General features: G+C 39.3%; 2 protein-coding genes across 8 annotated transcripts; one reads left to right on the forward strand and one right to left on the reverse strand.

Annotated features, from left to right (window-relative positions):
• Positions 1–2,264: 2,264 nt before the first annotated feature.
• On the forward strand, positions 2,265–10,566 carry LOC100701354 (cadherin-like protein 26). 6 transcript variants are annotated; one of them, XM_005450218.4, is made up of 21 exons: positions 2,265–2,400; positions 2,826–2,948; positions 3,316–3,465; positions 3,876–4,029; positions 4,724–4,887; positions 5,238–5,369; positions 6,490–6,672; positions 6,814–7,130; positions 7,215–7,357; positions 7,436–7,660; positions 7,762–7,983; positions 8,081–8,202; positions 8,283–8,447; positions 8,557–8,643; positions 8,726–8,773; positions 8,854–8,937; positions 9,080–9,289; positions 9,378–9,449; positions 9,532–9,579; positions 9,654–9,740; positions 9,875–10,566. In XM_005450218.4, the coding sequence occupies exons 1-21, from the start codon at positions 2,380–2,382 to the stop codon at positions 10,094–10,096; spliced, it is 2,979 nt and encodes a 992-aa protein (XP_005450275.1). In that variant the 5' UTR covers positions 2,265–2,379; the 3' UTR covers positions 10,097–10,566. The 6 variants fall into 6 exon arrangements, with proteins under 6 accessions (XP_005450275.1, XP_005450276.1, XP_005450277.1 ...); XM_005450219.4 differs by having other exon boundaries at positions 9,878–10,566; XM_005450220.4 differs by having other exon boundaries at positions 8,283–8,387.
• Positions 10,567–10,679: 113 nt separating this feature from the next.
• Positions 10,680–12,744, reverse strand: LOC100702707 (protein LSM14 homolog B-B). 2 transcript variants are annotated; one of them, XM_005450221.4, is made up of 8 exons: positions 12,528–12,744; positions 12,226–12,389; positions 11,980–12,109; positions 11,681–11,863; positions 11,497–11,574; positions 11,131–11,267; positions 10,925–11,045; positions 10,680–10,837 (listed from the first exon to the last, which is right to left on the reverse strand). In XM_005450221.4, exons 1-8 carry the CDS (start codon positions 12,649–12,651, stop codon positions 10,806–10,808), a joined length of 969 nt encoding a protein of 322 aa, XP_005450278.1. In that variant the 5' UTR covers positions 12,652–12,744; the 3' UTR covers positions 10,680–10,805. The 2 variants fall into 2 exon arrangements, with proteins under 2 accessions (XP_005450278.1, XP_025763234.1); XM_025907449.1 differs by having other exon boundaries at positions 11,127–11,267.
• Between the last annotated feature and the right edge of the window lie 2,002 nt (positions 12,745–14,746).

Here is a 14,746-nt window from a genome sequence, read left to right on the forward strand (position 1 = left end):
TGCTCATAGGGGGTCATTTGATTGTTGAGTTTTTCTTTGTAAATATTATTGTAGGCTCTACCTTACAATATAACGCCGTGAGGCGACTTTTGTTGTGATTTGGCGCTGTATAAATAAAACTGAATTGAATAGAAAATTGAATAGATGTCACTGTGAAGAGATATTCCCTCCATAGAAGGCTTAGACACAAATGCAGATTCAGTGCACATGGTTAAACTATTTATAAGACTTTATTTACAGAGAGGGAATAGAGAACGTGGCTAGAGGTAGGAGTGTCAGCAGAGAGCATGAACCAGAGGAAAAGCTATCGAGAGACTGATCACCTGGGTCGTAATGGAAACAATCCAACGGGAATTCTGCAAAAGAGGAGATTGCTGGACGAGTATGTTGGCAGAGGAGCTCTAAACACAGGGAAAACAAGGTTAAACATGGGAAAGCCAGAATTAAAAACAATTAAAAGCTTTACTTTATTAAATACGGTTAAAACTATAAAATTGTATGATTGTACGTGGGGGACAGGATAAGCACTGCGGGGAACCTGTTAAAAACAAATCAACATATGACACACGTTTAAAAGGGACGGCAACTCACCCTGAACCCCAACTGGACAAAACCCTATAAAAAAGGAAAATATTCAGTGCCGTCTCCACTCAAGCTCACCTCGGCGAATGCAAAAAGCAGCAAGAAAAAAACGATTAGTTTTCCATGCAGCGCCTTCACTGCCTGCAACGATATATATATAAAAAAGGGTAAACCACTCTAAAATACAATAAATACATGAGGTGCCTACTGATACAGTAAAATAAAACACATAAACAAAACAACAGCATCGACAGCGGCAGCCGTCACAATAACCTTCAGCTCTTCGCTGTCAAAGTACACCAGTCTAAAACAAATTAAAATACACTGATGTATCGGGACCTCGGCCCCGCAGCCAGAAATCCACCCAGGCAAAGCAGCTTGGCACTCTGTCCACAAGTTCGAGTCACACCCTAATAAGTGTTGGCCAGTGGTGGTAGAGTTCACTACACATTTCTCCACAGGAGTAACACAATGTTTTCCTCCGTTCTAACCCGTTCTAACCCATATGGAAAAGAAATTGTAAAAACTTATAAAAGACTTGCATAAGATGTGGCCTACTTCATATAGTAGGCCACATCTTATATGTGGCCTACTATAAGGCTTATATGATTTACTCATGAAAGTGGCCACTTTCTCATTTCATTTCACTTTCACTTTCATATATTGTTTTAGTAAGTATCCAAAACATAGTTTCATTTATATAATTTTTCAAGGGATCTTATATCTGTTTTCACTCTTGTATGGTTTTCATACAAGTTTCACACAAGACAGATACAAACTTTATAAGATTTATATATATCTTTTCCATATGGGAACAGAAGGCTATAGAGCTCCGGACCCCACGTGACTACCAGTTGTCAGGCTTAATAAAAATTTCCACTGTTAGTCATGGATTGGCCTCCCCAGAGCCCAGCATTATTGAAGGAGTGTGGCATCATCTTGACAGAGAGAAAGCCAACATTGAAAGAAGAGCTTTGAATGATCTTCAAGAAGCCTGGAGAACTATTCCTGAGGACTAGTAAAAAAATTACAAGAAATCTTAACTAGACTGTTGAAAAATAAAAGTGGTCATAACAAATATTGACTTTCAAGCTGTTTAGCGTTGTACAAACTCTTTTGTTTTTGCTTTTTGTCGAGGATCGCTGTGTGGCAGGAAGGAGATGGACCCAAAATGCATAAAAAACAGTATAAAAAACAGCTTTAATGATGAGCTCTTACAAAATAACTGCAGGTTACGAACAAAGAATCCAACACAATGAAACTTCGACAAAACACACAGAACAAGGAGAAGCACAGACATGACGGAGCATGGGACAAAGGACAAGTGGAAAATGAGACAAAAACACACCATATAACATGGGAAGAGGACACAGGTGGGAGGACGGCTGAAACTAAACACAGACCATGAGAGTAGGAAGGTAGAACTAAATACAAATCACAAGAGATAACAGGTCATCAATATAAAACAGCAACTAACTAGCACTAGACCCAGATTTAGACATAACAAACCTATCGTCAAACAAAAGCAGTCAAGGAACTAAAGGCACAAAACATGGCTTTTACTCGTTAGACTGAGTTTGTCCTATTTTGATTTTCAGCTGTCAGTCACAATCTGTTCCATGGAAAGGCAGGTAAACAGACACACACACAAACATAGAAACACGCGTGCGCACACACGCGCTCGCACAAAAACAGGATTTTACGGTTGCATATGTGGGTGTGGAAAGCAGAGGGCTGGGCTTGCTACTCTAAAGTCAGTCCTCACTCACTCTGAGCTGACTGCACTGAACAAAGATCATGCGCTGCTTCTTTTTATTGGTACGTAGCAACAATTACTTTTGTATTCCTTTGACTTTTCCTTTGTCAGACATGCTAATTATGTGCGCAAATACTGCGTGCCCTAATGGATCTCTTCATCTGTGTCGTATGGCCACAAAATCTTTTAAGAAGGCAAAATTCTTGAAAACGTTTTCTGTAATTGCTTAAAATGGAGTTAATGTTTTGTTGTCGGCGATACAAATCTGGGACTTCCTTTTGAACAGGTTCATTTCTCTTATCACGCTATACTCGGAATACCTTTGCATATCTGCAGAAATACGTGTGCGCGCACCTTATCAAAACTGGTTTACCAACTATGCAACAGTGAGCTTTTAAGAAGTTCATTACCCCAGACGCATAAATTACAACTTCACCCTAAGCCCATCCCCTAACATTCCTGCTTTGACTGACTGTTTGCCTTCCAGGTTTATTGTTTATCAGGTGCTAGAAGCTCAGAGCTGCTGAGACGTCACAGGAGGGAATGGACTACTGACTCGTTTGAGCTTGAGGAGGGTTATCCAGGGCCATTCCCATATGAGTTGGGCAAGGTGAGACATTTAACCGGAAAATGTCCATTTCCAAATTTCATAAACTGAAAGACTTTAAAATTACAGAAAAAACCCCCTAACTTTTATGTTTAGCTTTTTATGTTTCAAATGTATTTTTTGGTGGCATAAAATGCACAGTGAATGTAATTTTCAGGTGAACTTTTTTAATGTAGCTACCAAAAAACTAATACTAATAATGCAAAAATAATCAGTTCATTGATTAAAGCTGATTTAACACCTGCATTGCTGTGATATTCGCACGTCTCTTTATTTAATCATGCCCAGGTTCACAGCAATAAAATCAGTGATACATTTAAAATCACAAAACAGTCGTTTACATTTGCAAACATTTGCTGTTGTGTTGTAGGTGAATATTGATAGGCAAAATCGACTTAACTTTAAACTCTATGGAGAAGGGGTGGATGAGGCGCCGATGGGAGTCATCTCCATTGACAAAGAGTCTGGCATGTTGTACGTCCACAAGGCTGTGGACTATGAGGAGTGGCAAAAACTTGAGGTTAGAATCAACACTCGCTAAACACCAACATATAGTGATGCCACAGACTTTCTGTTCATGTATAAATTATTTATAGTGAGAGTGAACACCTGTTATTGTGGAGTAGTTACTATTAATGAGAATGCAGATTAAGCATGCTCATGCTCATTGTTAACCAAAAGTTTTTACATTTCACATTTCTGTCAGTATATCATCAGAAGCTTTACCTGATTTCATATTAGAAATGTAAAATTTTGTTACTTTGGTTGCAAAAAAAAGGCTGAAACAAATCTTTAAAATTATTTATACTTCTTGTAACAGAACTTTACCACTTAATGATAATCTTTCCATGTTATAGATCTCATATATCACAATATTTACTATTTATTTTCTATCGTAACTAAGTCTTCATGGTATCATTTAATGTCTAGCTAATATGTGAGGCCAGAAAGATGGACGTGTCAACTGACACCAGACAGGTTACCAGGTTACGACTTGAGATTTTCATAAAGGACATCAATGACAACCCACCACGCTTTGAGAACAGTCTGTATGAGACTACTGTTGATCAGGAAAACACACAAGGTAAAAATAAATAAATAAATATTAATATATATATATATATATATATATATATATATATATATATATACATATAATTATTTGATCCCCGCTAGTTCTGTAAGTTGGCTCACCTACAAATGAATCAAATTTTTATCATAGTTTCATTTTAATGGTGACAGAATGGCATTTTGGTCATTTTTTACTGCTTCCATTGCTGAACAATTGCATCACCACTTGTTACCTTCTCAACGAGGTGTCGGGGACATGAATGGGCTTGTAGTCCATTCCAGCCCACCTGCATGGGGCAAGAATGGACTACAAGCCCATTCTTGTCTCGACATCCTTTGACAGCTCTTTGGTCTTGCCTGTGGTGGTGGAGAGGCTGGAATGAAAGAAATATTCTGAGGATAGGTGTACTTTATATACACAGCAAGCTGAGATCAGGAGGATCTGTAATTGATTGATTGATTGTAATCTGTGTGCCTACAACTTTTAATGTGATGTGTTTTTCTGGATTTTTGGTAGATATTCTGTCGCGTTCCACTAAAATAAAACTACATCAGAAATGAAAAGAGGCTCTTCATTTCTAATGTAGTGAGCAAAGTTAAGTTAGCAGCAGGGGATCAAATAATTATTTCCACCATAGTGTCATGAGTCATGTCTGTGTGTTTATCTATCTAGCCCTGTGTGTGTGTGTGCTTTTATTTCCCAATAGGCTCCAATATTTTGAAAGTGCATGCTACTGACATAGACGAGAGCAAAACACTAAACTCAACCTTCCACTATGAAATCAAATCTGTGTCTCCAAATGTTAGAGACACTGAATTTTTCGTTGATAAGTCTGGAAACATCTCATTCAAAGGATGTTTAAATCATGAGGTAAGAGACTCTTTTGTTGATATATCAGGAGTACGAAACATTTTAAAGATGAGTAAGGAGAACGATTTGGCTAGTTCTTTACTTGAGTAACTAAAACTTACTGAGGTATTTATGCAAATGCGCATGCTTACTTTGAGCAACAACAGATTCTTTACAAATATCACAAAGGTTTCCTTATAATAAAAAAAAACCATTCCTGTAATACAAAAAAACACCCGTAAGCTTTGTGCATAATGGTCTAACTACTGTAGGAGCAAATGTATAGGATACACTATGATCTATGTACACTGTGAATACATTATTATTCTATTAGTCTGTTAATGGAAAAGTCTCCATTTGCTTGTGTTAAGGTGGCTGAGAAGTTTACATTAATGGTGGAGGCCATAGACCATGGTGAAGTAGTCAGCCTCTCCAGTTCAACCACTGTTGTAATTCATGTACGGGATGGCAACAACCATCTTCCTGTCTTCAGTGATCAAACGGTAGGCAGTCAATTGGTGTTGCAAACTCCAAACAGCACCAGTTTCAGGAGTTTTACACCTGTAATCTGATACTGATGTGTAGTGTATACAGAACAGAAGGCAAGACACCTTGGTGGTTAGTCAAACATAAATATAAACTCATATTTATACTGCATTCCCACTGAGTTTAAGTTTTAAAGGTGCAGTCAGTAATTTCTTATGTTATAATAGAAAAAATGGATATTATTCTCATTAATATATAGATTATTGTCTATTTATGCCTTTCAACAAATTAATACTTTCTCATAAACTCATATTTAATCCATTAAAAACGCATAGAAGCAGATTTGCTTATTGTGAAAGCTGTGAAAGCTCTCTGTTTCCCTCTAATAAACAGTTTGAGTGCATTTTCACATCATATGAGAGTTTATTCACTAAGTGTCAGAGTACAGCAAAGTTACACTCACTTTAAAGAAAGTTTCACTAACGCCACTAACAGTAGCTAACAAATGCTAACAGTGGCAAAAAATTAGCGACAGAAAAACACCAGCATATCTCAACATTTCATCTCAGCATGGCTGTCGTTGGACAGAACAGAAGTGAGCTTCTCTTCTCACTAACTCGTATGGAACTCCCTTCACAAAGTTTTAAGGCATCTTCCAGAGTAAATACAAGTAAATACTTCTTACCCGACGTCGACATCTAAGGTAAACCTTGTACTGACAGCCTTCCACAGATATGGAAAAACTCTGGGGTGTATTCACATCTGAGAAGGAGAAAGTTGCTGGACTAAATTTAATGATCATGGACTTGAATTGGGAAGGATAATAAAACAGAACTCAAGTGACTGCAATCTACTGACATCAAGCAGTCACAGTTTTACACACTATTGCTTTAAAAAACGTATGTAGTTAGCTTGCTCCATACTTCACATAACCACCAAATCATTATTTTATAAAATCATATCTGCTTAATGTATTACAAGGAGTATAAATATTGTGAATATACCAGACTGACTCCATAATTGCATAAATTATAATATCAGCATAGACACATAAGAAAAAATGTATACTTTTAAAAATTGTGTATTAGCAATGGAAAATTCTTCTACAGGTTTATACACTCTGTATTCAAATAACAGGGCACTGGTAAAGTGAAAGAGAGTGAGACTGGGGTCTCTCCTCTGAGGCTGCATGTGACAGACAAAGACACCCCTCACACCTCTGCATGGAGAGCCAGATACACCGTACATGGTGACGAGAGAGAGAACTTTGAGATACTAACAGACTTAGAGACTAATGATGGGATCCTGACAGTAGTTAAAGTAAGTGGAGTTTGACTACATGCCATTCATTACAACAACATTCTGTAATTTATTATGCTTTTATATAATTATGCTGACAATATTTTTTGAATTTCACAAATAAAAATTTAGTGATTTTGCAACACTGTTGTATAATTTCAGCCTTTAGACTTTGAGAATGGGGCACAGAGGGAGCTGTTGATCTCAGTGGAAAACGAGGCACCGTATTACTCCTGTGAAGTAAAAGAGAGGACGCCCTCAGGCCTCTGGAAAGTTGACACCATTAAAGGCCATGATCCCTCGGGTGCAGCTGAACCTCAGTCTGTGAAAGTCACCATCAACGTGGAGGATACCAACGACCCTCCTGAGTTCAACGTGACCCTGAAAGAGGTCATGGTGATGGAGAACGTACCCGCTGGAACCTGGGTTGATAAAGTGACAGCTGTGGATCCTGACTCCAGTTATTCCAAAGAATTTGTGTAAGCGATTTATTTAATTAAACATCTCTGAACATTGATCTGAAGCTGTTCAGTTCTGTCTAAGTGCACTGAATCTGTCCACAGTTACAAGGTAGGAAATGATCCTGCTGGCTGGGTGACGGTGAATTCCGTCACAGGTGACATCACAATGATAAAGACGCCCGACAGAGAATCTCCACACGTTGTTAACGGCATCTACACCATCTTGGTGTATGCAGTTGACAAAGGTAAACACACACTCTGACTTTTAAAACACAAACAAAAAATCTAAGCTATTTTTACTAGATTTATTGCATCTTGGACAGGTATACCACCAATGACAGGAACAGCTACACTACATATCCATGTGTCTGACCAGAATGACAACGTGCCACAGCTAAAAGTGGACAGCCTGGATGTGTGTGTGTCTGATGCCCCCACAACCACCAACATCGAGGCCTTTGACCCAGATGAAGCACCTTATGGAGGGCCTTTCACTTTTGAACTGTTGGGAAATGTTGAAGGAAAATGGAGATTGAATCCTGGTTATGGTAGAAACATCCTTCGTGTATTTAGTGACATATTACAGAAAAACAAGCACAAAAGCCAAGACTCCTAAAATATCCTATTATTTTGTGATCATTTCTTCAAGGTGACACAGCTGGTCTGGTGAAGGAGCCCGGTGTGTACCCTGGTCAACATACAATTCATCTAAAGATCTCTGACATGCAGGGAGCATTTAAAGTTTACAACCTCAGTGTGACTGCATGTGACTGCACTGTGACACCAAACTGTCAAATTCGCCAGAACTCTGAAATAAAAGTTGGACCTTATGCTTTATGCATAATAATTTCTTCACTCTTACTACTTCTATGTAAGGAACACAGCATTTACTTTAGTGTAGGAGAACTGTGATATGTGTGCTAACATCTCTAAGAACCCAGTATAAGTTTTATTTTACTCTTTGACAGTTCTGCTGCTGTTGACATTCACCATCTCGTCCAAAAGAGAGTTCATCACTATGGAGCCTGAAGATCGTTCTGGAGGAATCCTCCTCCAATCAAACACTGAGGCACCAGGAGACAACTGCGAGGTCACTGTTTAGAAACATTTGCAACCATGCCAATGACTCATTTTAAGGCAAATATCAATAAACCATTTCTTTTTCGTTAGATTCCTGTCACTATTATGGAAGAACCCGTTTGTATGGAGCAATTTAATCAATCTAATTTCCATATTCCACTGAATGGGATGAGAAATGGAAGATATTCAGCAATGGTGGGTATGAATGAAGTTCAGACTTTTGGCAGTTTTCGCAGCTTACACTCACAACCTAGGGTAGGTCATTTTTCTATGGAGCATGTACTTTTGTAAAAGCATCCCTTGAAAGTGTGATAAACAGTATCCTCTATAGATCACCTCCTGGTCTTGTCATCCTTTTCAACAGGATTTTACACAGAGGTCCATCCACCCACGCTTTGGGAATTTCAGAAGAGAAAGCCAATACAGCCAATACAGCTACACTGGGAACCAGGTTGTACACACCCACAGAAGATCGAGGATGTCTTACAAATGGATCTTAAAATAATTATATCTTTGTGTTCTTTAAATTTCAGTCAAACTGGAATTTTCCACTAACCACTGGCTATGACAGCAGCCATCAGGTAGAACACCAGAGGTTTGTGTTTGTAATCTTTTACATTGAAGTCCGAGATGAAGAAATGTGTGAACCTTTTGTGTGCAGTTTGAAGACATGGGCAATATGAACGTCCTCCAAACACAAAACTTGAGCTGTGCTACGGAGTCTAATGACATGCAGCTTCATCAGGTTGGTAGTCTTAAGTATGTCACATCTCCTATGCTGCATTATTTTTAAAAAAATTGATAAAAACGTATGAGCATGTACCATTAAAAAACAAATCACTTCAGGTATATTTGTATTTGCTTTTGACATGTTCCGCTTTTTACAGAAGCTAACCTCTCTCTGGGAGAAAGAAGGGGACTTGCTAGACGATGAGCTTCACATCTATTCAGAGCTAGGGGACTCAGACACAATGCCAGAGCTGGAGGCAATCAGTATTTCTGAAGAGGATTCATTTCAGGACACACTGGAAGTTCTGGGTCCAAAGTTTCACCAACTGGCTTCTATATGCATGACAGCCAAGGACTCACAACCTAAGGTAGGTCCTTCTTCCATGGAGCATGTACTTTTGTAAAAACAGATTCCTCTGTAGATCACCTCCTGGTCTTGTCACCCTTTTCCAACAGGAAATCAACTCACCATGTGAGAATTTAAGAAAAGAAAGCCTGTCCTACCAGCACAGCTACCCTCAGAACCAGGTTGTACACACCCACAGAAGATCTAGGATGTCTTTAAATGGATCTTAAAATATTAAATGGTTTCTTTTTATTCAAATTTCAGTCAGACGGGAATTCTCCAATAACCACTGGCTATGACAGCAGCCATCAGGTAGAACACCAGAGATCTTTGTAATTTTTACTTTGAAGTCAGAGATGAAGAAATACGTGAATTTTTTTGTGCAGTTGGAAGACATGGGCAATATGAACGTCCTCCAATCACAAAACTTGATCTGTGCTACGGAGTCTATTGAACTCATGCCGCTTCATCAGGTTGGTAGTCTTTAGTCCATTATGTCTTTATGATGCATTATTGAAAAAAAAAAAAAAAAAAAAAAAAAAATGCACATGCATCATTCAGAAAAAATAATCACTGCTGGCACATTTGCATGTGCCACCTTTTACAGAAGACAACCTCCCTCCCGGAGAAAGAAGGGGACTTGGACAGTGACCTTCACATCTACGCACAAGAGGGGGACTCCAATGCCACCTCAGAGCTGAATAGGATCAGCATTTCTGAAGGCTGTTCATATCAGGACACACTGGAAGATCTGGGCCCAATGTGCCACCAACTCACTTCTATTTGCAGCCCAACACAACGACAGGACTCAAGATATTACGACATATAGTAAACATTTCTGCTCCAAGTGCGAGGAAGAACATTCAATTCCTATATTCTCTTAGGAGGATAGACTAAAAAGGGTTTGTGGCGACCACTTCTGCAGGAGAAATGCTACGAGAGAGCCATATTGTTAATCACATATTTATTACTGTGCCACATGCGTCTTCAGTTTTCATATCAAACTGGGGAAAGAAGAAAAAACAAAACCGCAAAAGTACAGTTGTCCATTTTGACAAACCCATCTTCCGTAACCCATTTGGATTACATTTGGACAGCCAAGTACGTGTAAACTTATACAAACATTTAAAAAAAAAAAAAAAAAAAAAAAAGGACACAAATTCCACATCGCATGTTCCAAACTAAGTAACAATATCGCTTTTTTTTTTTTTAAGTGCACAGCTGCTGGATTAAAAGAAACTGCTCTCCCATTTCATGTAAGGATCCAAAATACAAATTTGCGTTTGGGATAAACAAAAACCAAAAAAAAAATCTTCACTGAGTGCTGTTGCAGAGGTTTGAACTCAAGGAGGTCCCTCTTAAACAAGTAGAAAACTACAGTATTTACAACAGTTTTAACAAAAAGGAAATCCTTCACACTCTGCCACTACCAACTTTTGGAAGCGCTCGCTGCTCAGTGGCGTTCAGCACTCTGCGTCCACGCCCCCTGAATCCTCTGCCTCTCAGGAAGCGACCAGGAACTCCAAATGTTTCCATGTTCAACTTTTTCTCCTCGGCCCAGGTGGTCCTCCTAAAAGGCACATTTTTTTGTGTGGTGGCGGTAAGTATATTACAGAGCTTCACAAAACAAATATGACAAATAAACTGTTTAGGTCACCTGGGCTTGAGGTCTGATGAGATGTTATCAAAGAAACACTTTGCTTTGTCATAGTACTTATCTCTGAGAGGTTCCTCCTCCTGTTCAGGAGGGCTGTCCTGGGTTTCCCAAGACTCCTCAACTGTAAAATACATGTATATACTCAGCTCAGTTTGTGTCGTCTCAAATAAAACTGAATTGATGGGTGATCTTTAAAACGTACCCACATTTTCCTTCGTAAGATCATCTTTAAACTGAGCATTTGCACTTTCAAAATCAAAATCTGACTCAAATGCCAAAGTTGAAGCCTTTGTGTTTTTCACTATTAGTTGGCCTCTACTTCTGTTCCTGGACCTGCGGCTGCCTACAAATAAGCATTTAGAGGGGAAGGAAACAGCAAAACAGTTAAAACTGGTTCTCAAACCAGTTCATCTAGTATGACATTTCATTTTGTAATTTAATGCTTCCAGACAGATGGGCAAAATTTTGTTTTAGAAATATAATTGCAGCTAATTTTCCAGCAGAAGGAGTCAAGCAAACCTACTGCCATTCAGCAATTAGCAGCTTACAATGCACATTTTAAATGTGGATACCTTGTCTCTGCCTTTGTTTCTGGTTTCCAGTATTTTGGCCTTCAGCTGAGGCAGCACTTGGCTGAGATGGTGCCTGGCCTAAAATGATATATGATAATCTTTCTCCTTATTGTGGTGGACTTAAAAGCAGTACAATGAAGTCAACTGTTGTGAAAGTAAATGTTCACTGTTAAAGTCCGCTTACTGGTGGGTATATTCTCTTTTTGAACCTGGGCACCAGCCTGTCCAGACCGCTGAACTGGACGCACCAGTGGTTTGTTCTGTGGCTGGGTTGTAGTCTTTCCCTTTTTCTGTGCAGCACTGGCCAAAGGCATGGTCTGGACAGCCTGTTCAACCATAGGGGCTCTTCTGGCTTGGCCTGAAAGTCCTACAATTGAGAGAGTAGAAAGAAGCCTAGTGGTGCAAGACCATTTTCCATGCTGGAAACCCAGATTTACACAAATATATAACAAGTTCTCTGCTATATTGAGAAGAACTCTGTACCTAGTCCCAGTGCTGCACTGTACTGCTGGTTGAGTAGAGAGCTAGCAGCCAGCTGATTGTAGGTGGGCATCATGTCTCTGTAAGGACTCCAGCGTGGGTGATACATTGCAGAGGAGCTGCCAATTGATGACTGATCCCACAACAATAAAGAAAGAAATTAACTTTTATGAAACTTTCTATCAATGTCAAATAAATCTACAGTGAGAAAACAAAATTAAGTCAGTTAAATCTCCTTCACCTACTCACCTGAACAATAGCAGGGTCCCGAGGAAGTCCATGGTGTGGTTTTGGTGGCTCAGACACAGTAATATCTTTTATGTCACTTCCCCTGAAGATTATGAATTCATAAACTTCATCTTTGGGTGGCACTGGTCTATCCGTGTGCCGGTCTTCAGTGCCGTAAGATTTAACTGGGAAAATATGTTGAAATGACATAAAGCAAGTCAGCTGTTTTTTTAAACTCCAGCAAATTTTGTTTAAGACTTAATATGCAGAAAACTAAGGAGTCAACACAGCCTCGAGCCACATCCTGTAAAGCATCAACCTACCTTTTGCTAAAGCAACTGTGGACCTGTCTGTGTCCACAGAAGACAAAATGCCCTCATAACGAATCTGTGCCTTGGATATTAAACTTATTTTACTGCCAATGTAAGGAGTTCCTCCGGCACTCATGCTTGCAGTAAAAATTTGCTTTCAGACCAAACTTAACCTACAGAGTAAGAAGCCACGCACACCTTAACTAATCCACAATGTGCATGATGGAAAGCACCTGTGCACTTTATAAGATTCGCAGTGCCACACCTCTTTGCAGCTGTGTGTAAAACAGGGGGTAGTTTCTTTACTCAGTCGGCATACACCGCTAGTTACAAACGCAAGAGCGTGGAGTTAAACTAAGTAAAACTGGAAGCGGGCTTGCTGGTGTTAAACGCTAAGACCAAATACATCAGAGGTGTCCACTGACAAACTCACCAGCAGCTAGCGGTTAAAAATGAGTTTTGCTGTCGTTATGGTAGAGGACAGGGTTGTTTAACTTATCCAATAAACATACATCAGGGGTAGGGGAACTCCAGGCCTCGAGGGCCGGTGTCCTGCAGGTTTTAGATCTCACCCTGGGTCAACAAACGTGAATCAAATGATTAGTTCATTACAAATTTAGCCATTTAAATCAGCTGTGTTGGATCAAGGACACATCTAAAACCTGCAGGACACCGGCCCTTGAGGCCTGGAGTTCCCCACCCCTGATATACATACTAATATATACCAGCTTACTCACTGGCCACTTTGATAGGTACATCTGTTCAACTAATCTCATGGCTGCAACCCAGTAAATTTAGGCATGTAAACATGGTCAAAATGACCTACTGATGTTTAAGTGGCTTTGAACGTACTGGAGTGTGGCCTGATCTGGGATTTTGCCTCACAGCTATATCCAGGATTTACAGGGAATGGTCTGCAAAGAGAAAATATCCAGTTGGTGGCAGTCCTCTGAGAAAAAACAAAAAACGCCTTGGTGAGCCTAGTGATCAGAGGTGAATGGCCAGACTGCTTTGAGCTAATGGGATGGCAACAGTAACTTAAATAACCACTCATTACAATTAGAGTATGCAGAAGAGTGCATGCACAACACACCTCAAACCTTGAAGGGGATGGGCTACAGCAGCAGATGACCACACCGGATGCCAGTTTCTGCTGGTGTACTGGTGTGGGGGATATTTTTTGTCACACTTTGGGTCTCTTAGTACCAGTTGAGTATGTTTTTGATCCTACAGACTACCTGAATATCATTATTTACCATGCCCATTCCCTTATGATCACATACTGATGATACAGTCTTCTAATGGTTCCAGCAGGATAAGAAACTGCTTAAAGCTCAAATCATCTCAAACTAGTTTCTTAAACATAGCAATGGGTTCATTGGACTCAGATGGCCTCCACAGTTACCAGATGCCAACCCAATACATGACATCTGGGATGTGCTGGAATGGGAGCTTCACATCGTGGATGTGCAGTCTGCAAATCTGCAGCGACTGTGTGATGCTACATCAATATGGGCCCAAAGCCTGAAGAATGTTTCCAGCACCGTGTTCAATCTGTGCCACAAAGAATTTGGACAACTCTGAAGGTAAAAACAGGGTCCAATCCAGAACAAAGAAGGTGTTCCTAATAATGGTAATTGTATATGATATGTAATTTATCAAACTGAAAAATATATAAATAAAACTATATAACATTACTCCAGCTGCTTACAAATAATAAAAAAATATATATATATTTTTTGAAGGTCAGAACAAAATTTAAAATAAAACATTTAGACTGTATTAAAATATTATTTTTTAGAAATTATTCTAGAGCGTACATACTTTACATACTTTCTCCCTTTTAAATGTTGGAGCAACATTTGTAAAAAGTTAAATCATTAAAAAAAAAAAACAACAACAACAAAACAAACAAAAACCCACGAAACTTGAGCCATTATGAGTTTGCTGCCAAAGTTGCTGAATATTTTTTTTGAAAGGAATAAAATAAACACCTGCACGTCTGGATCTTTATTTCAACACAAAAATGAAAGCAAAACAAACTTTGCTCTTTCGCTGGCATTCATAGCAGTCGGTACGCTTAAAAAAAAACAAAAAAAAAAGCTCTAAATCCCATGACTGGCTGACTGCACTGTACATTTCCTCTCTAAAGCAGGGTGGGGCGCCCTCAAACGCCTCATCACAACAGCAACTTTACTCGGCTATAACACTGCAGCCATCTTGCACAGTGC

Source organism: Oreochromis niloticus, linkage group LG5, assembly GCF_001858045.2.
Source record: "Oreochromis niloticus isolate F11D_XX linkage group LG5, O_niloticus_UMD_NMBU, whole genome shotgun sequence".
Lineage (NCBI taxonomy): Eukaryota > Metazoa > Chordata > Actinopteri > Cichliformes > Cichlidae > Oreochromis > Oreochromis niloticus.

What these genes read in the sequence shown, in the direction of transcription:
- LOC100702707 (XM_025907449.1), bottom strand. Translation starts at nt 12,651, where the DNA reads ATGAGTGCCGGAGGAACTCCTTACATTGGCAGTAAAATAAGTTTAATA. An exon ending in CAGTGCAGCACTGGGACTAG is followed by an intron (nt 11,864 to 11,979) that starts GTACAGAGTTCT and finishes TCTCAATTGTAG; the next exon opens with GACTTTCAGGCCAAGCCAGA. An exon ending in GAAACAAAGGCAGAGACAAG is followed by an intron (nt 11,268 to 11,496) that starts GTATCCACATTT and finishes GCTTATTTGTAG; the next exon opens with GCAGCCGCAGGTCCAGGAAC.
- LOC100701354 (XM_005450218.4), top strand. Translation starts at nt 2,380, where the DNA reads ATGCGCTGCTTCTTTTTATTG. An exon ending in AGTTATTCCAAAGAATTTGT is followed by an intron (nt 7,131 to 7,214) that starts GTAAGCGATTTA and finishes ATCTGTCCACAG; the next exon opens with TTACAAGGTAGGAAATGATC. An exon ending in GAGATTGAATCCTGGTTATG is followed by an intron (nt 7,661 to 7,761) that starts GTAGAAACATCC and finishes CATTTCTTCAAG; the next exon opens with GTGACACAGCTGGTCTGGTG.